This window comes from Mus musculus, chromosome X (assembly GCF_000001635.26).
Source record: "Mus musculus strain C57BL/6J chromosome X, GRCm38.p6 C57BL/6J".
Lineage (NCBI taxonomy): Eukaryota > Metazoa > Chordata > Mammalia > Rodentia > Muridae > Mus > Mus musculus.
The window spans coordinates 75,419,396-75,440,488 of NC_000086.7; the positions used below are offsets into that span (position 1 = coordinate 75,419,396).

The following is a 21,093-nucleotide window of genomic DNA, read 5'->3' on the forward strand; positions in this document are numbered from 1 at the left end:
AACCAAATTGACAACCTAGATTTACCATAACATTTTTCCTATGTATAAGGCTACAAATGATATACTTAAGTCACTCTCAGTTTTTAAAAGGAACAAAAGCCTTCTTATTAATTCTATATATCCCTTTGGTCAATACTCTTTTGTAAACTTTTTTATTCCCCTTGATCTTTTTATTTGGAGTTTGTTATTTTTAGTAGTTACTAATTTATATATAAATTTTAATTGCCATTTTCTTGCTTACTATTTAATCTACCTTTTGTCTTGAATTACTCTTTTTCTCTTTTCTTACTTTCTTTTGTATTATTCAAATATATTTTATTATTCTATTTGGCCCTCCATTTATTAGTTACAATAACCTTTTATTTTTTACTGGTTATTCTACATATTTTAATATGTTTTCTTCATTTGTTAAGTGTAATACAACTATTTTTACTGTTTTTCCAATACAATTTTGTAATATCTTAATAAACTCACTCTAAGGTGAAAATATCATACACCCAAGTGTATAATACACCTAAAGTACCAGACTTCCTAGGAAGACTCAAATTTAGAGTACAATTTCTGTCTAATGTATACCACCTCCCCATCAATGTAAAGTTGAAAAATCCTTGGTAAAATAATTATAAGTTGGGGAGTATTCATAATAAAATTTTAGAACATTTGTTATGTTAATTTATACCCTTTACTTTTTGGGTTATTGTCATACCTTTTAATTACATATATTAGTATATTATATATTGTATATGTATGTATGTATAAAAGCTTTATTTAACATTATTACTACTATTTTGTACACTCTGTATTCATTGTGTTTATACAGATATTTATATGGCACTTTCCTTTTTGTAATTTTCTGGAATTACCTTTCTTTCTGAAGAACTATAACATTTCTGTTTTTATAATTCCCTCCATTGGATATCTGAATATGTCTTTTATTTTATCTGCAGTTTAAAGGATACATTCTTTGACTATAGAATTCCTGGTTTGCATCTATTTTATTTTAGTATTCTAAGATATAATCTTTGGGATTTCATAGTTCCTGTTGAAAAGTCAGTTATTTGTCTTGTTATTCTTTGAGAGGCTATGTATGCATCTATATCTGTTTCTAATTTTCTTTTTCATCTGTTTTATGCCTGCCATACATTGTAGTAGTTACTGGTGAGAAAGCATAAATAAAAAATGGTCTCTGTTCCTGAGAAGCTTGCATCCTAATAGAGGAGAAAAGTGTGAAAATAATTATGACACAGTGTGTGTTCTAGTAAAAATAGGTGCATAATGATTATGAAAGAATACGTATGCAGGAGAAAATGATTTTATGCTTATTATATGATCAGGAACTTAATATGAAAGTGCTCTCAGAATATTTGTGAAAATATTTACACAGAAGGGAGAATGTGTGAAAAGCTACTGAACCATAAAATAGCAACACATGATTTATAGAAACTCCAAGTAAGACAATAATAGAAAAGCATAACAACCTTCTGAGATTTAAACTCTATAGAGCTATCTGTGTTGTGTTTTCAACAAATTATAAAGCCAGGTGTGATTGTTTACACTTGAGTCTCAGCGCTAAGGAGGTTGGAGCAGAAGGATTATTGTGAATTTCAGGCTAACCTAAGCTGCAAAGTGAGTTGCAGACCATCCTAGGCTATAGACTTGAGACCTTGTCAAACAACAACAAAAAGAAAGGTTATTCTTTGAGCAACATCTTATTAATTTTTAAAAGAATAGTCAGTATTTTTTATGCAAATTGTACCTTGTCTTGATTTTTGTCTGTTCAGGATAGTTTATCCTACCAAAATGCTGACTATTCTTTCAACTACATTCACACTTTCTTTAGTAAGTAACTACAGCCAAAAGATGAAAGTAAAGTTAATATAAGGTTATATTTCATTTAGATCTAATATGAAAAGCATTATTTCAATATGTAGTCAGTAGTTAAGAAATGTTGACATAGTTCACATTCTTCCCACTCCCTCTTTGTAGTAAGACTTTTAAAGATTTATTTATTTATTTATTTATTGTATATGAGTACACTGTAGCGATCTTCAGGGACACCAGAAGAGGGCATCACATCCCATTACAGATGGTTGTGAGCAACCATGTGGTTGTTGAGAATTGAATTGGGACCTCTGGAATAGCACCCAGCACTGAGCCATCTCTCTAGCCCCTTAATCACAGATAAGCCTTTTAATCACAGTGGGTATTACATTTATGGCTTATTTAAAAATTAGACTTGACATATTTTAAGAGTTATGCCTAATGGCTTCTATATTGTACAGTAGGGAGATCATAGCTTCCTTCAAAAACTTGCTTTCAGATTTCATCTTTGTCCTTTCACTTCTGACATTGAAGGCTACTCTCCATCCCTACCCCAAACTTGAACCATTTCTCTGCTCTTTATGTCTTCTTTGTCTTTCTTCTCCCTTTTACTCTACAATATTCTAAATGTGGGCACCCCTCTTGATTTAGGGCCCAGGCCTCTGGTGATTACCTTATGAAAGTTTTGTTGATGGTTCCCAACTGATTCTGCTTGAACCTAAGCTACAACACTACTTAAAAAAACATTGCCATATTTAATTTTCTTTCTTCCTGTTCATCCTGTAAGCCATTGCGTGATATTAAAAACTTTCTACATTTTTTCATTCTGTCTGTTCTTAGCCTTACTGTTTACCATTCTACCTCAAACTCTGAAAATCTCTCAAACATTTTACTCACACTGTACCTCTTTTGTAGTTTACATATCTATTTGGCAACTATAGAAATTCTATATGTCCCTACACAGCAATCAACAAATACATACATTTGCCTACCTTCTCTATGAATATTTTTTTCTAATTAGTCTTCTCAGTTCTAGCACCAATTGTCTTCATTATTTTTGTGAAGTTTCATCTATACTACTTTCTTCTCAACCATACTCCTTGCCTTTTGAACACTGTCTTATATTCCTTAATATGATAATGCATTTTGTACAACTTAGATGAATATTCAAAAAGTACATTCTTGATCTAAATACTCTGAAATATATATCTTGATTGGGATATGGTGCATTTAAAACATTTATTTACTGGGAATAGTGATGCATGCCTATAACTATAGCACTTGGGAAGCAGAGGTAGGAGGATCAGGAGTTCAAACCCATCCAAAACCTATATAGCAAGTTGAAGGCCCACCTGGACTACATGAAACTGTCTCAAAAATACAATAATAATAATAATAATTAAATAAACCAAAATTGCATTCATAAGAAAAGCATCAGTTTTTGAAAGTGAAATTTCCTACTGCTACTTTAATAAAATGTAATCCTATAATTATAGGCAATTGGGGAAGGAAGTATTATTGGCCAAACACAGAAGTAACCATTTCTATGGCTTTCCCTTTAGATGGATACCATCAGAATTGTTCATATCCATTCTGTCATCATCTTGCGGCGTTCTGACAAGAGAAAGGACCGTGTAGAAATTTCTCCAGAGCAGCTGTCTGCAGCTTCAACAGAGGCAGAAATATCCTTAATAATGCATGAGATGCTTTGTAGGCTCTGGGCTATACCAATGTAATTGCTATCTTCTTTAGTTGGTTCCATAAATTTTCTTCCTGGTGAATATTCCCCTTCTTCGTATTTACCCTTTAGATCTAATTATTTGGAAAAATCATCTCTCTCCCCCTGTCCCCCCCCCCCCCCCGTGTGTATGTATGTATTCAGGTATTGTTTCTTAAACATTTTCTACCTTTAAAAAATTTACTTTACAAAGTAGCAAGTTTTTATATCTTTTCCTACATTCTTACTTTCAGTGGACTCCCCTTATTCCATCTGTTCATTCATCTCCCTGCTCCCTCAACTTGCTGCCCACTTAAATCTGTCCGAAGTATTTTCTTTTTGCTTACACAATGTGTTCTATTACTCAGTCCATCCTGCTTTCTTAAAGCTTTATTCCTACCCCTCATGGGCCCCTTTGTGGTTTCCTCATGTGTACACACATTTATTCCCATGAAAATACACATATATAAAAGTTAAAAGCTAGGATCCAAATATGAAAAAGAACATATATTGTTTGTCTTTCTGGGTCTGGTTTACCTCATTCAATATAATATTTTCTAACTCTGTTTACTTATAAATCCTAAAGGATCAATAATGATTTTATTGTGTGTTTATACCATATTTTAATTATCTATTTATTGATTGATGGCATCTAGGCTGCTTATTTCCTTGTTATTATGAATGGAGCATCAATGAACATGAGTGTACAAGTATCTCAGTATTAGGTTATGGATTTTTTGGAGTATATTCCTGGGAATGGTATAGCTGTGTCTTATTGTAGTTATATTTGAGTTATATATTTGAGGAACTTTAATACTGATTTCCATCATCATGGTACCAGTTTACACTCCCACCAATAATAGTTCCTTTCCCCTATAACCTTGCTAGCATTTGTTTTCATTTTTTAAATTTATTATTATTTCTATTATTATTATTTTGGTTTTTCAAGACAGAGTTTCTCTGTGTAGCCTTGGCTGTCCTGGAACTCACTCTGTAGACTAGGCTGGCCTCGAACTCAGAAATCCGCCTGCCTCTGCCTCCCAAGTGCTGGGATTAATTGTTTTCATTTTTAAATTAAGATTTATTTTATTTATATGAATGTTTTTCTTGAATGTATGTCTTATATCATATATGTACCTTGTGTCTGTAGAGATGAGAAGTCATTTAGATCCCCTAGAACTTGAGTTACAGATAGATGGCTGTGAGTCACCACATAGGTGCTGGGAATTGAGCCTGGGTCCTCTTCAAGAGCAACAAACAATTTTAACCACTGAGCCATCTATCCAGACCCATTATTTGTTTACTTGATGATAGCCATTCTGACTGGATTATGAGTTCTGGGCATGGAATGCAAGACCTTGCACTTACAAGGCAAGTACTTTGTGAACTGAGCCATCTCCTCATCCCAGGTTCATTAGAATTTCATTTCTTCCTGTTTCTTTTATTGGAAGAAATAAAAGTTTTAGATGGTCCTGCTCATAAATATTCATAGGTCTTAGGATAAAAAACAGTAACAGTGAGCTTTATAGGCAGTCCCCTTTTCCTCCCATCATACGTCTTACATATTAACTCTCTATTCCTTCTTACCCTTCCAGTTTTTCTGATTTCTAGGTTGTTCTCTATCTTATCCTTGAAAAGATTAGTTTATGAAACTTTCCCTCAGAAAATGCAGTTTGGAGAACTTAACATGTAATTCCATGCTAAAGATAACCAAAGAATGATTTATTTTCCTGTAGTCTGAATTGTATGCCTTACCTATGGCAAGTTGAACTTGCATCAGTGCCTCTGCTGGTTTATTGTTTGTTCTACTGGACTAAGTGTCCTGACTCTATCCGTGCATAAGACTGGAGAAAATGAATTTTTAAATAATTTTTGTACCTTATTATTTTGGGGTTTTTAAGAAGAGGTCTTATACTGTCTGGTTTGGCCTCTATTTGAGTGCTGGGATTGCAGGTATCAGCCAACAGACCTCATACCTAGATTTTTTTTGTATACTTTTCAAAGTTTACACTGTTCATGTATACTATCTATATTTAAAATTTACTTTTTTATCTATAGGTCCATTTTATTTTTTTTATTTTATTTTATTTAGGTATTTTCTTCATTTACATTTCCAATGCTACCCCAAAAGTCCCCCATGCCCTCCCCATCCACTCCCCCACCCACCTACTCCCACTTCTTGGCCCTGGCGTTCCCCTGTACTGAGGCATATAAAGTTTGCAAGACCAATGGGCCTCTCTTTCCACTGATGGCCAACTAGGCCATCTTCTGATACATATGCAGCTAGAAACAGGAGCTCTGGGGGTACTGGTTAGTTCATATTGTTGTTCCACCTATAGGGTTGCGGATCCCTTTAGCTCCTTGGGTACTTTCTCTAGCTCCTCCATTGGGGACCCTGTGATCCATCCAATAGCTGACTGTGAGCATCCACTTCTGTGTTTTCTAGGTCCTGGCATAGTCTCACAAGAGACAGCTCTATCTGGGTCCTTTTAGCAAAATCTTGCTAGTGTGTGCAATGGTGTCAGTGTTTGGAGGCTGATTATGGGATAGGTCCATTTTATAATAAATTGTTAATATTGAATTTAACATTTCTATGTTAATAATTTAGTGGAATTCAGTAACAAAATACACACTTTGTACCATCAATATCTGTTCTTCTTTTTTTTTTTTTCCAAGACAGACATTTTCTGTGTAGTCCTGACTGTCCTGGAACTTGCTTTGCAGATGAGGCTGACCTTGAACTCAAATCCACCTGCCTCTGCCTCCAAGTGCTACTAGGATTAAAGGCATGTGCCACCAATATGTTCTTATTACTTGGAGTACAGTCTTCCAGTCAGACAGGAAATACAGAAGCAATAATTTTACTTTCTTCTTCCTGTGTCTAGATTTTAGGATTTAAAATTTTTATATACATTTAGAGTATTTTGTTGATATCATATATTTTCTTTACATATTTCAAATTTTTATATTTTATAATACTTTGAAATATGAGTAAGATATAGAATGGTCTAGATTGTATACAACCTTTTAAAAATACTTTTCGGGGCTGGAGAGATGGCTCAGGGGTTCTGAGCACTGACTGCTCTTCCAGAGGTCCTGAGTTCAATTCCAAGCAATCATATAATGGCACACAGCTATCTGTAATGGGATCTGATGCCCTCTTCTGGTGTGTCTGAAGACAGCCACAGTGTACTCACATACATAAAATAAATAAATCTTTAAAAAAAACTACCTCTTTTTCAAAGATCATGGATTGCTTATACATAAAAATATACTCTTACTAGTCATATAATATTTTAATATTCAAGTATATTTATGCTTTGTGTGTTTATATTTTGAAACAATTTTAGCTTTTAATAGAACTGTTTACACAAATTTATCAAATATTTAACAAATTACATAAAATAATCATGAAAAATTGCTACTATCCTTTAAAAAAAAAAAGCTGTGTTTGTTTTAAGTATATGGTTGTTTTGCCTGCATCTATGTATGCCATGTGTATGCCTAAGGCCCAAGGAGGCCTAGAAGAGGGTATCAGATTCCCCTGGAGTTGGAGTCTATGGATTTGGGTCCTCTGGAAGAGCAGCCAGACATCTCTTCATTACCTCCTATAGGTTTGTTTGGTTGGTTGGTTGGTTGGGTTTTTTTTTTTGTCTTTAGTTTTATGCATTTTCTATCATCTACGAAATCTGTTCCTTTAGGGCAATAGTAGCTTTTTATCTAGTTAATGTCATCACTGCTGCTTTCTTAGCCTAATGTAGCAGTCATTCATTGCAGGGTTTCTGAACACATAAGTCGCTCTGCTGTATCAGTTGGAGCATTGAAACTTGATGGCATTGATATTCATCATTTCTGTATATTTAAACTGCAGGACCATATTATTAGCCACCTCTACAAATTTTGTTAGAGTATAAAGCTTCTTATGTTATTAAAATATAGTTTACTTCATTTTACATCATGGTGATATGTGTAATGCAACAATCTTTTCTTTTTTTGTCATTACTAGCTCTGAACCTTTTTTATTTTTATTTATTTATTTCTTAGAGAGGAAAGAGTTTATTTCATCTTATATCTTACAGCACATTATGAATGGTAGTCAAGACAGGAAATCAAACATGAACTTGGAGGCAGGCACTGAAGAAGAGGTCATGAAGGAATAGAATTACTATCTTATGCAGATTGATTTCTTATTCCAACTGTTCAGGGATGGCACTTGCAATAGTAAATCATCAGTCAATAAAATACTCCTGTTAACCTATATGTGATAAAAAAAAAAACCAAAAAACAAAGAATGAATGAAGGAAGGAAAAAAGAAAAAGATTTTCTCAAAGAACCAGCTCTTGGTTTTGTTGATTCTTTGTATAGTTCCTTTCGTTTCTACTTGGTTGATTTCAGCCCTGAGTTTGATTATTTCCTGCCGTCTATTCCTCTTGGGTGGATTTGCTTCTTTTTGTTCTAGAGCTTTCAGGTGTGCTGTTAAGCTGGTAGTGTATGCTCTCTCCAGTTTCTTTCAGGAGGCACTCAGAGCTATGAGCTTTCCTTTTTGCACTGCTTTCATTGTGTCCCATGAGTTTGGGAATGTTGTGCCTTCAATTTCATTTAATTCTAAAAAGTTTTTAATTTTTTTCTTTGTTTCTTGCTTGACCAAGTTATCATTAAGTAGGGTGTTGTTCAGCTTCCTTTTGTATGTAGGCTTTCTGTTGTTTTTGTTGTTATTGAAGACCAGCCTTAGTGCATGGTGATCTGATAGGATACATGAGATTATTTCAATCTTCTTGTATCTGTTGAGGCCTGTTTTGTGACCGATTATATGGTCAGTTTTGGAGAATGTACCATGAGGGGCTTAGAAAAAGGTATATTCTTTTGACTTAGGATGAAATGTTGTATAAATATATGTTAAATCCATTTGGTCCATCACTTGTTAGTTTTACTGTATCTCTGTTTAGTTTCTGTTTCTATGATCTGTCCGTTGATGAGAGTGGGGTGTTGAAGTCCCCCACTATTTTTGTGTGCGGTGCAATGTGTGCTTTGAGCTTTAGTTTTGTTAAAAAAAAGATTTATTTATGTAGACACTTGTAGCTGTCTTCAGACACACCAGAAGAAATTATAAATTATTTATGTATGTGAGTACACTGTAGCCATTTTCAGACACAGCATCAGATTATTTTTTTTAAGATTTCTTTCTTTCTTTATTATATGTAAGTACACTGTAGCTGTTTTCATACACACCAGAAGAGGGCATCCAATCTCAATACAGATGGTTGTGAGCCACTGTGTGGTTGTTGGAATTTGAACTCAGGACCTACAGAAGAACAGTCAGTGCTTTTAACCACTGAGCCTTCTCTCCAGCCCCCAATAAGTTTCTTTTATGAATGTGAGTGCCATTGCATTTAAAGCATACATATTCAGAATTGAGAGTTCATCTAGGTAGATTTTTTTTTCTTTTGCCCAGTATAAAGTGTCCTTCCTTATCCTTCTTCATAACTTTTGGTTGAAAGTCGATTTTATTCGATGTTAGAATGGCTACTCCAGCTTGTTTCTTGGGACCATTTGCTTGGAAAATTGTTTTCTACCCTTTTACTCTGAGGTAGTGTCTGTCTTTGTCACTGAGGTGCATTTCCTGTATGCAGCAAAATGCTGGGTCCTGTTTACGTATCTGGTTTGTTAGTCTATGTCTTTTTATTGGGAAATTGAGTCCATTGATATTAAGAGATATTAAGGGCAAGTGACTGCTACTTCCTGTTATTTTTGTTGTTAGAGGTGGAATAATGTTTATGTGGCTATCTTCTTTTGGGTTTGTTGAAAGATTAATTTCTGGCTTTTTCTGGGGTACAGTTTCCCTCCTTGTGTTGGTATTTTCAATCTATTATCCTTTGTAGGGCAGGATTTGTGGAAAGATATTGTGTGAATTTGGTTTTGTAATGGAATATCTTGGTTTCTCCATCTATGGTAATTGAGAATTTTGCTGAGTATAGTAGTCTAGGCTGGCATTTATGTTCTTAGTTTCTGTGTGACATCTGCCCAGAATCTTCTAGATTTCATAGTCTCTGGTAAGAAGTCTGGTGTAATTCTGATACATCTGCTTTTATATGTTACTTGACCTTTTTCCCTTACTGCTTTTAATATTCTTTCTTTGTTTAGTGCATTTGGTGTTTTGATTATTATCTGACAGGAGGAATTTCTTTTCTGATCCAGTCTATTTGGAGTTCTGTAGGCTTCTTGTATGTTCATGAGCATCTATACCTATTATCCTTAGGTTTGGTCTTCTCATTGTGTCCTAGATTTCCTGGATGTTTTGGGTTAGGATCTTTTTGCATTTTGTATTTTCTCTGGCTGTTAAGTCAATGTTTTCTATGGTATCTTCTGCACCTGAGATTCTCTCTTCTATCTCTTGTATTCTGTTGGTGATGCTTACATCTATGACTTCTGATCTCTTTCCTAGGTTTTCTGTCTCCAGGGTTGTCTCCCTTTGTGATATCTTTATTGTTTCTATTTCCATTTTTAAATCTTGGATTGTTTTTTTTTTTGTGTGTTTTCCTGTAGTTCTTTAAGGGATATTTGTGTTTCCTCTTTAAGGGCTTCTAGCTATTTACCTGTGTTCTTATGTAGTTCTTTAAGGGAGTAATTTATGTCTTTCTTAAAGTCCTCTATTATCATCTTGAGAAGTGATTTTAGATCCTAGTCTTGCTTTTCCATTGTGATGGTGTATCCATGACTTGCTTTGGTGGAAGAATTGTGTTCTGATGATGCCAAGTAACCCTTGGTTTCTGTTGTTTATGTTTTTGCCCTTGCCTTTCTTCATCTGGATATCTCTGGTGTTTGTTGGTCTTGCTGTCTCTGACTGTGGCTTTTCCCTCCTACAAGCCTGTGTGTCAGTACTCCTGGGAGACCCCTTCTCTCTGGGAGGAATTTGGATATAGAAAGCTTTGGCACAGGGTCAGTTCCAGGGCACAGATAGAAACTTGAAGGATTCTGTCCCAGGCTGCTCCTTGGTTCCTGTGTCCTGAGGTCTCCGGGCAGGTCCCTCAGAGCAGAAGTGGTGAGTTACCTGTGCTCACTAGTGTGCCTGCACTCCTAGGAGACCAGCTCTCTGCTGGCACAGTATTTGTGTATGGAGCACTGTGGCACAGGATCAGCTCCAGGTACAGATGGAAACTGGAAGGATCTTGTCCCAGGCTCCTCCTTGGTTCCTGTTTTCTGAGGTCTCTGGGCGGGTCCCTCGGAGCAGAAGTGGTAGTCTTTTTTTTTTTTTTCATTTTTTATTAGGTATTTAGCTCATTTACATTTCTAATGCTATACCAAAAGTCCCCCATACCCACCCACCCCCACTCCCCTACCCACCCACTCCCCCTTTTTGGCCCTGGTGTTCCCCTGTACTGGGGCATATAAAGTTTGCAAGTCCAATGGGCCTCTCTTTCCAGTGATGGCCGACTAGGCCATCTTTTGATGCATATGCAGCTAGAGTCAAGAGCTCCGGGGTACTGGTTAGTTCATAATGTTGTTCCACCTATAGGGTTGCAGATCCCTTTAGCTCCTTGGGTACTTTCTCTAGCTCCTCCATTCGGAGCCCTGTGATCCATCCATTAGCTGACTGTGAGCATCCACTTCTGTGTTTGCTAGGCCCCGGCATAGTCTCACAAGAGACAGCTACATCTGGGTCCTTTCAATAAAATCTTGCTAGTGTATGCAATGGTGTCAGCGTTTGGTGCTGATTATGGGGTGGATCCCTGGATATGGCAGTCTCTACATGGTCCATCCTTTCATCTCAGCTCCAAACTTTGTCTCTGTAACTCCTTCCATGGGTGTTTTGTTCCCAATTCTAAGGAGGGGCATAGTGTCCACACTTCAGTCTTCATTCTTCTTGAGTTTCATGTGTTTAGCAAATTGTATCTTATATCTTGGGTATCCTAGGTTTGGGGCTACAGAAGTGGTAGTCTTACCTGTGCTCACAGGGGTGCCAGCACTCCTGGGAGACCAGTTCTCTCCTGGCAATATTTGGGTATTATAATGCAACAATCTTAAAATATGTATTTTATTATTTTATGTGTGGGTATGTGTACCATATGTGAATAAAGGTGCCTAAAAAGTCCAGAAGAGGGCATTGGATCCCATAGGGCTGAGTTGCAAGCAGGTTTGAATTGCCTGATATGGTCTTGCTGGTAACCAAACTTACAGCTTCTGTAAGTACAGTATAGACTCTTAACCAGTAAGGCATCTCTCTAGCCCCTGTGTAGCAACTCTGTCACCAGAAAGTACAAGCTCTAATTGTCAATCAGAATCCCATATTAGGATGGAAGAATTATCACCAGTTTCTTTTAGCATGGCCTACTTCCTTGCCTTTCAATTTTTCCACAGTTATTTATTGAAGGAATTAAAGAATTCGATTGTTGAGATACTTCTTTATCAGATAGATTTTTACCAACCAAAACTTTGAAAACTTTGCTAACATTTCTTAGAATATGCACCTACATACACGTTCTACTGAATCCCAAAAAATGTGATAATCTCTATAGAGAAGAAAAGCCTGGCCATGAACGCTATCAATTACTTTATGAAGATTCAAAGCAAACTGGTTGCCAGTCAGCTACTACAAGGTTCCACATCTATATGAAGCTGGGGCTTGAATAACAGGACAGACCCCCAAATGTGATAGCTCATCTATATAATTCTTCTGTGTTTCACTATTGCTAATGTGCCCAGCAAAATAGAGGATGATGGCACATTTCTGTAGCCCCAGTACTTACAAGGTAGAGGCCAGCCTGGGGGATATAGTGACACTCTGTTTCAAAAATAAAATAGTTTCATTTCTTTCAACTTTTAATTTTGTTTTTATTTATTTGTGTATTTACTTATTTTAAAGACAGGTCTCACTATGTAGCTCTGGCTACCTTGGAACACACTTGTATTTTTTTTTTTTTATGAGTAAACTTAGGTTTTTCTTGTTGATGTTTTTTTGGTTTTTATCTTTTTGAGACTAGGTCTCACTATGTAACTCTTGTTGGCCTGGAACTCACTGTGTAGACCAGGTTTCTTTCAGACTCAAAGAGATCCATCTGCCTCTGTGATAAAAGATGTGTACCATTATGTGCAGTTTAAAATGAGGTTTTTATTTTTAAGAACTAATAATATTTTTTTACAATATTATCTGGTTATTTCCTTTGTTTTTATATTGGCTTGACAATCTTTTTTGTTAATACGGGTATTTTATATATATAAAATTATCTTTTTGCAAAAAGGGTGGTAATTTTTCCTATTTACTTAGGGTAAGTATATAGTGCTCCCCAATATAATTGTGGTTCTTTTTATATCTTTATATTAACTTATTAATCCTGACTGCCCTTTATATTTACAAAAATTCTGTGTCTGAAATCTTTATAAATCTATTAGAATTTACAAAAATAATGCAGAGAATGTCTTTGTAACCTTGACCTATTTTATCTGTTAGCTCTATATTACAAATTTATGGCATAAAAAAAGATAGGAAATTGACAGTGATAGAATATTTAAAGTTCTGTGCTACTTTGTCACATGATATATATAACTTCTGAAATAGTCAACTTTCAAAGCTGGGGATCAGCAAGATAGTTCCATGTGCTTTCCACAGAAGCTTGATGACTTAAATTCTATCCTTAGAACCCACTTAAAGGTACAGCAAATCATACACACAATAATAATAAAAGTTCAAAAATATGAACCAACCAGTACCCCCCAGAGCTGGTGTCTCTAGCTGCATATGTGGCAGAAGATGGCCTAGTCGGCCATCATTGGAAAGAGAGGCCCCTTAGTCTTGCAAACTTTATACGCCCCAGTACAGGGGAACGCCAGGGCCAAAAAGTGGGAGTGGTTGGGTAAGGGAGCAGAGCGGGGGGGGGGGGGGGATAGGGAACTTTCGGGATAGCATTTGAAATGTAAATGAAGAAAATATCTAATAAAAATATAATAAAAAAAGTTTTAAAGATATAACACCATTTTCTCATTCTACATTTCATACACCCACCCAACTTTTTCCTGCCACAACTAACCCTTGACAATCACAAATGTGTTCTTCTCTAATAATGTGGGGTTTGATGTCCTTATCCTCTAGGTTTTTCTGTATTGCTATATAGATCCATGAGCTCACTTCTAAGCTGATGTTAAGCAACTTGGAGAGCATCTGAGCCTTTTCATGGTGAACTGTATGGAGCAGAATAACTGATTATAGGAGGTTTTCCTTACTTCTAAGGCTTGACTTCAGTTTTCCTTCCATATTCTGTGTAGTCTGGAAGTCACCTCACAGGCTTACTTTGTTTCCTATCTATCGAACATTGTCATTCTGTATATTTTAAAAACAAATAACTGGCCATATAAAATTCTTATAGTTATAAAAAGACTGTTTATTATTGAGATTACTTATATTCAAGTGGAAACTAGTTCATTCCCAAACAGGTAATGGCTGGATATAAGACTGTACTTCACCATTATAGTTGAATTTGTCAAGCATTTACTGGGAGGCAGGCACAGAGCTAAACATATTAAACAGATTGCCACATCTACTCTTCACTGCCATGTGATACATTCTTCTCAATCTATGGCTTAAGAGATAGGCTAAAAGAATAAGCAAAATTTTCTTGTCATTTGAACATTAAAAACATTAAAGCAAAGTGTGTTGGTTCCATCTGTAATTTCAGCATGTGGCAAGCAGAGGCAGGAGGATTGCAAATTTGAGGCCTGCCTTGCCTACATGGTGAGATCCTAGCTCAAAAACTCTTGTATTGGGCCTCAGGTTTATTTGTATAAAATGTAGTGTATGTAGGGTGTGTGCGTGCACACCACTCATATATACACACTTAATTTTATGTATGTGAGTGTTTTGCCTGCGTGTATATATGGGCTTTATGTGTGCCTGGTGCCCTTGAAGGCTAGAAAAGGGTGTTGATTCTCTTGGAACTGAAGTTACAGATGGTTGTGAGTTGCTATGCAGATGCTGAGAATCAAACCTCAGTTCTCTGAAAAAGTAGCCAGTGGTCTTTAACCACTAAGTAATCTCTCCAGCCTCTGAGTATGTTTTTCTTTTAATATTTTATTTTTTAAAATCAACATACAATTAGTTTTCTTTATTGCACTTTAAAACAATTTATTTTTGTTGCTCTTTCCCCTTCTCCCAATATTCCTGTACCTCCAGTTAGCCTTTTCTGTTTTCATGTCCTATATGTTTTGTTACCCTTCATATCCCCTTCCTCAGCACCTCTTTTCCCCTTTTGTGGTTCCACTTCTAGTTCTATGACCTGTACCTATATATACACAGAATGGGAGAAGATCTTTGTTGGCTGTACTGTAGACAAGCAGTTAATATCTGGAATGTATAAAGAATTGCAAGAATTAAGCACCAGGAAACCCAGCCAATCAATGAATTGAGTAGACAGTACTTTCTTTAAAAAAAAAATCACTTTCTTCTAATTAACTCATAAACCTCCCCAGGTAGTTTAAGCTAGCCACTCAAACAATTGCCCAGTTTCCAACTTTATACATCTCAGTACAGTTAGAATGGCCATTTGAACCACTTCACTTAGGGTTTTTCAGTTTCATTATCATTTTCATTTTTTAATGCGCATGGGTGTTTTGCCTGCATGCATATTTATTCACCATGTGCATACAATGTCTTGGAGGCTGGAAGAAGGCATCAAATCTCTTAGGCAGTGGAGTTACAAATGGCTGTTAGCTGCTATTTGGGTGCTGGGAATTGAACCCAGGTCCACTGCAAGAGCAGACACTGCTTTTAACCTCTTTAGTCCCTCAATTACATTTTTATTCATATGGCATTAAATTCTCTTTAATAACTCATGTTCTCAAAAGAAGAAGCCTCTGTAGTTACTTCATAATATAAAAATAAATAGATCTTATTTTATAAAAGAAATATGACCAGCCAATAAATATTTTTAAAGTGTTTAATATATAGCCATCAAGGATATGTAAATCAAAATTATGTGGTACACTCATTTAAGTCAAGATGTCAGTCGTTGGTTATGTTTTAATATAGGTAATTTGTAGGAAAACTAGGCAGCATTTTACAGGATAGAAGAAACTGAACTGTCATTCATAATGTACAATTATAGTTATTAAGTAGCAAAAAGATAATTTTATGGTTGAGGATCACTACAACACAAGGTACTGTATTAAAGGGTTGCATCACTAGGAAGGTTGAGAACCAATGGACATGTACACACACACACACACTTTATTATGTTTCTTTACCAAAAGTGGGAGTGGACAGAGAAGTCAGAAGATTCTCAAGTTGAAAATATAAAAGAATCCTGAAGGTTGAAACAAGCTTCTTTGCAGAGAATGGAAAGATTTGGATAACCAAACATTTGCACAATTAGAATAAGATAATGTAATAGAAATACAAATAATATTTAAAGAAAAGACTAACTTTAAGGTATAACATTGGCAGTTCTGGTCATGAACCTTATTTCACCATTAATTATGTATTTTGACCCTTTATTATAAGCATAAAGATTTTTTTTTATTTTGAAAAGACCTTGACAAACATACAGGTTGGCTGAACTAACAGGTCGTCCCATGAGAGTTGTTGGCTGGTATCATTCCCACCCTCATATAACTGTTTGGCCTTCACATGTTGGTAAGTTTTTATATCATTTCTCCTCCATTACATATCACAGTCATCAAAAGGCTTTTATTCTAAAAAATATTTTTGTCACTTCCAAAGCCTATCTTCTAGACCTTGAGGGAGTTATCAAGTTTTGGGGGTAGCTGAAGTTTTCAATGTTTTTCTATGTTTCATTTCAGAGTAGGGACACTCTTGGGCTAAGCAGCTTGGAGTTACTTCTTAATAGCAAACTTTTCATAATATTTCTTTAACTTGGCAAAATATGCTCTAACATTCATATTATTACAGTATATCCCTATTTTCCTATGGAATATGAATGTTGATAGGATAATTGATAGACATTACTGTTATCTCTGGATAAACTCTGTTAAATAAGATTCCTCCCTAACCCCCCTCTAAGACAGGGTTTCTCTGTGTAGCCCTGGTTGTCCTTGGAACACACTTTGTAGACAGAGCTGGCCTGGAACTGAAAGATCTGCCTGCTTCTGCCTCCAGAGTGCTGGGATTAAAGGTGCGTGCCACTAAGCCCAGCCCACTTAACAGAATGCTTTTATTTATATTTCAGATGTTCGTACACAAGCCATGTACCAAATGATGGATCAAGGCTTTGTAGGACTTATTTTTTCCTGTTTCATAGAAGACAAAAACACAAAGGTTGTGTATGTTTAACTGTATGCATATACAGACGTGTGTGTGTGTGTGTGTGTGTGTGTGTGTGTGTGTGTGTGTGTGTTTGTGTGTATATAAAGTAAACACAGAATAGAGAAAAATCTTTACAATTTTTGTAGGATTTTTCAGGGGAGTTTTCAATGAGAAGGGTTATTGAGCTAAGACTGGAGGAAGGTAAGGAATCATTTCTTGGAGGGGAGGATCATCCCTAGCAGAAGAAATAGCCAGTGCAAGCACCCTAAAGTGAGTGGCATTTTCAGGGAACATTGAGGAAATTGGTGTGGCTGTAGTAGGGAGAGAAAGACCATGACAATGAATTCCCACTTGCCTCAGTCTTAATTTTTATAGTTATATTGCAATACATTATTTCATCAGGTTTTTGCTCTCTTAGAAGTATTCTGGTTTGGTTATCCTTAAAGAGGCCCAAAAAACTAGTTTTTGTAAGACTTTTACTTTGTCTCTGAGTTGGGATGCCATTAGAGGGTGATTTTATGTCCTAGTAGAATCACTCCAATGGACTGGACAGGATCAGAGTGGGAAGGGTGAAATTAATAGCATCAGAGAAACCAGTTAGGAAGATATTGGCAGTAATCCAGGTAATTTGACCTATAATGGATAGAGTTTTGAGCATGGTATGGAGAAGATATGTGAACATAATGACTATGTTCCATAAATTCATTCTCTTCCAAAAACACTAGAATTAAATATCTGGAACTTTAAAATTTTTTGAAATGCTTTGGTTTTGTCACCATTTAATTTGTTTAGTTTCATCATAAATAGTGAATGAAGTTAATCACTTTCCTGGGTCTAGTATTTGTTAATAATTCTGTCTCCTAAGCAGATGTTTGGTTGTGACTTGTTGCCAGTCTTTCAAACTTTTTTAAGACAAAATATATAGAAGAAGAAAAAGAAAATAACAGAAAATCCCCTCTGGGAGCAAACCCAGGGATTTCCCAGTGGTAGCAGCTGCAATAAATTTTTCCTGGCCATTCCTTTGTAGCCTGCTGTTTTCTCTACAGCATTTGACATCATATTTCCTATTTTATCCTTAACTTTCAAGCCTCCCCTGGTTCCATCCCCTATCACTAGATAGGAGCAAAAGAAGGGTAGAGGGGGAAGAGAAAGAGATCCCAAATCTTATATCTTCTTGTATCTTCTTTGCTTGTAGCTGGTCTTTGTGATACTTTGTGAATACTTCTTTTTTATTCTTTTTCTTTTCCCCACCCCCCAGTTTTACCTCCTATCATTGTGTAGGAGAGAAAGAAAGATGGGGTGGGGAGGTGTGGAGAGAGATTTCTGAATCTAATTTCTTTGTCGTTATTTCTTTTTTGAGCACAACTACTGCAACCAACCCCCACCATCCACACCCATCAGGGCTCTAGCATTTATATGCCCTCTGAAAAATTCCCAGAATTCCAAATGTCACACAATCGCCAAAACCATCTGCAGCTGGCAAAACTATGCTTCTACACATCCATAAAAGCCTTTGAGTTTTAGGTTAGAGTGTACTAAATTGCTATAAAATGTCCAATACAAAAGTGATTGAATGGTTGAAGATAAATGCTTGTCATACTGAGTCAATTATTATACATTGTATACTATATAATTGTGGATTGAATTCTATAATATACTTTGTAAAGATGTACAGATATTATATCTCAGGAAAAATTAATAACAAAATTAATCCTTTTGTGTATAACATTTCCTTTCTACTTTTTTTTAATAGACTGGCCGGGTACTCTATACTTGCTTCCAATCCATACAAGCCCAAAAAAGCTCAGAGTAAGTATGACAGAGATGTTATTATTGATGGACCAATGCCTAGTCATAGAATTGACGGTGGCAGGATTTTCCCTGTCCAATTAATTTAAATATTAATGCAGTAGGAAGCCTGTGAATGGACAGGGGAAAGGGAGGCAGAGCTAAGAGTTGCAGAGACAGGGAGTGACACGGGAGAAGGGGGAGGAAGCAAAATGAAGAATGAACAGGATGATTCAGATTCAGCGTGGCTTTAAATAGTCACAGGTCTATCCCTATAATATCATATAGGGATAGAATAATTGGGGTAACTTGCCTAATCCAGGTGGGCAGCTTGTACCATTATCAATTGGCCCTGAAATTATTGTGTGGACATCTTGTGAATTGAGAATTTATTGATATATAAATTTAACTGGTTAATTATAAGCTTCTAGATTCTTGATTTTACCGGGTTACTGGGAATTGTGACAGCTAACCATGAGGTGGGCCGTTATTGCATGGGGCTAGCATGGCAGCAACCCGCCAAGGGAACTTAGCGAGTCAGGTGGAGACATCTTGGGAGCCCTGGGCCAGAAGACTGCTGAGATAAGAATACCCATGTGGCCCACTGGTGCTCGGGGTAGAACGGGAACCTGCTGTTCTTTTTATTATTTCCCACAACACTGTTTCATTTAATTTTTCTCATTAGTAAGACACTAATAGTACTCTATTTCTTAACAGCTCTAATAAAATTTATGTCTTTATCACTTTGGGTATTGTAAAAGTCTAGGAAGCTCGAGTGTCTTTATTTAGCTATATCACCATAGTCTTGGACCATATTTTCCAAATTGTGTTACACTGCTAGTTTCTGTTTCACTGGTATGTTCTAAAACAAAGACCAAATGATAAGAAATTTAGAGATTTTTATAGATACTTCTTTGTTGCTACATAAACTTTTTTTTTTTTTTTTTTTACTGTTGCTAAGGATGGAACCCAGGGCCTCATTAATACTAGGTAAACATTTACCATGGAGATGTAACTCTTGCCTTCCTGCCATGAAAGTCTTTTCAGAATTACAATATTTCATCTAAATGTTTGTATAGATTAATTTGCTCATTAAAACATGGTAATCTATTCCTGGGTATAGCAGTACGTGCCTTAAATCCTAGTACAAAATGAGGCAGGGGCAGGTGAATCTATATAAATTCCAGGCCAACTAAGGCTATATAGTGAGATCCTGTCTTAAACAAACGAACCAAACAACCCAAACTCTATTGTTATTGTTGTTATTTTATCTTGTTGTCACAAAGTTGATGGTCACTAATACCATCCTACTTCAATTCTCCACAATGTGGTTATTATTGTTTGTTTTGTTACTTTTCTAATTTTTTTCTTTTCTTTTTTTTTAGTATTCTTTTTTAAAATTTTTTAATTAGGTATTTTCTTCATTTACATTTCAAATGCTATCCCAAAAGTCCCCCAGACCCTCCCCTCCCCACTCCCCTTCCTACCCACACCCACTTCGTGGCCCTGGCATTCCCCTGTACTGAGGCATATAAAGTTTGCAAGACCAAGGGGCCTCTCTTTCCACTGATGGCCGACTAGGCCATCTTCTGATACATATGCAGCTAGAGACACAAGCTCCAGGGGACTTTTCTAATTTTTAATGAAGTGTAATTCTTTTTATTTTTCTGCTTTGAGACAGGGTCTTATTATATACTCCAGTCTGAGGTTATGATCCTCCTGCCTGTGCTCCCTTGTGTTGGTCTTCAAAAATGTGGGCTACCACACCTAGCTAAAGTTGGCCCTTTTATTGTATTAACAATTTATATTAGACAATATTGATTTGGCTCTTTTTGATTATTAAATTTTCATAGTTACAAACATCCATGCTCAAGATTGTAACCATAATTTCGTTGTATGTGTTTTGTGTATTGGTTAATTTTAACAGAAAATAAATTTCACCATTACGATTAGGTAAGTTCTGTTCCCTTTAACTAGCTAATGTGACCTAGTGTAATGTGATTCTGCTTTTTTTCTTATATAGCTTTTTTTGTTGTTGTTGTTTTGCTTTTGCAGGAGGTTTTGAATAGATTGTATCACCTCCTTGAGATCTGAACTCTTAGAAATAATATGAAAACACTTGAAATCTCCACATTTTAAGTATTACTCCATAAAACAATCCAATGCTGATATGATATCGCCCTTAGGCCTGATGTTCAGCTGATTTTCAGATGAGGGGTGAGAGGGCTAGGGGAGGGGCCCCCACTAGTTTCTTCACTTATTCTCCTGAGTTGTATCCATTATAGTCTAGAGTCTTGATTCATTGTCATCTTGCTGGAAGAGACCCTCTGTAACTTCCTAAGAATGGTATGCATTTAAGACATTTTTGTCTGAATCCTACTTGTGTGAAATGTTTTATTCTTTTTTTTTAAATAAACAATTTAAAGATTTATTGTATGAGTATACTGAAGCTGTCTCAGACACACCAGAAGAGGGCACCAGATCTCATTACAGATGGCTGTGAGTCACCACGTGGTTG

General features: G+C 36.0%; 1 protein-coding gene across 6 annotated transcripts in view; it reads left to right on the plus strand.

Annotated features, from left to right (window-relative positions):
- Window positions 1–21,093, plus strand: part of Brcc3 (BRCA1/BRCA2-containing complex, subunit 3) — a 39,075-nt gene that overhangs the window by 2,768 nt on the left and 15,214 nt on the right. For all 6 annotated transcript variants that reach the window (XM_030251295.1, NM_001358736.1, NM_001166459.1 and 3 more), the window contains exons 4-7: window positions 3,384–3,503; window positions 16,070–16,157; window positions 16,711–16,799; window positions 18,541–18,596. In XM_030251295.1, coding sequence (XP_030107155.1) covers window positions 3,384–3,503; window positions 16,070–16,157; window positions 16,711–16,799; window positions 18,541–18,596 — 353 coding nt within the window. The remainder of the gene's footprint in view (window positions 1–3,383; window positions 3,504–16,069; window positions 16,158–16,710; window positions 16,800–18,540; window positions 18,597–21,093) is intronic.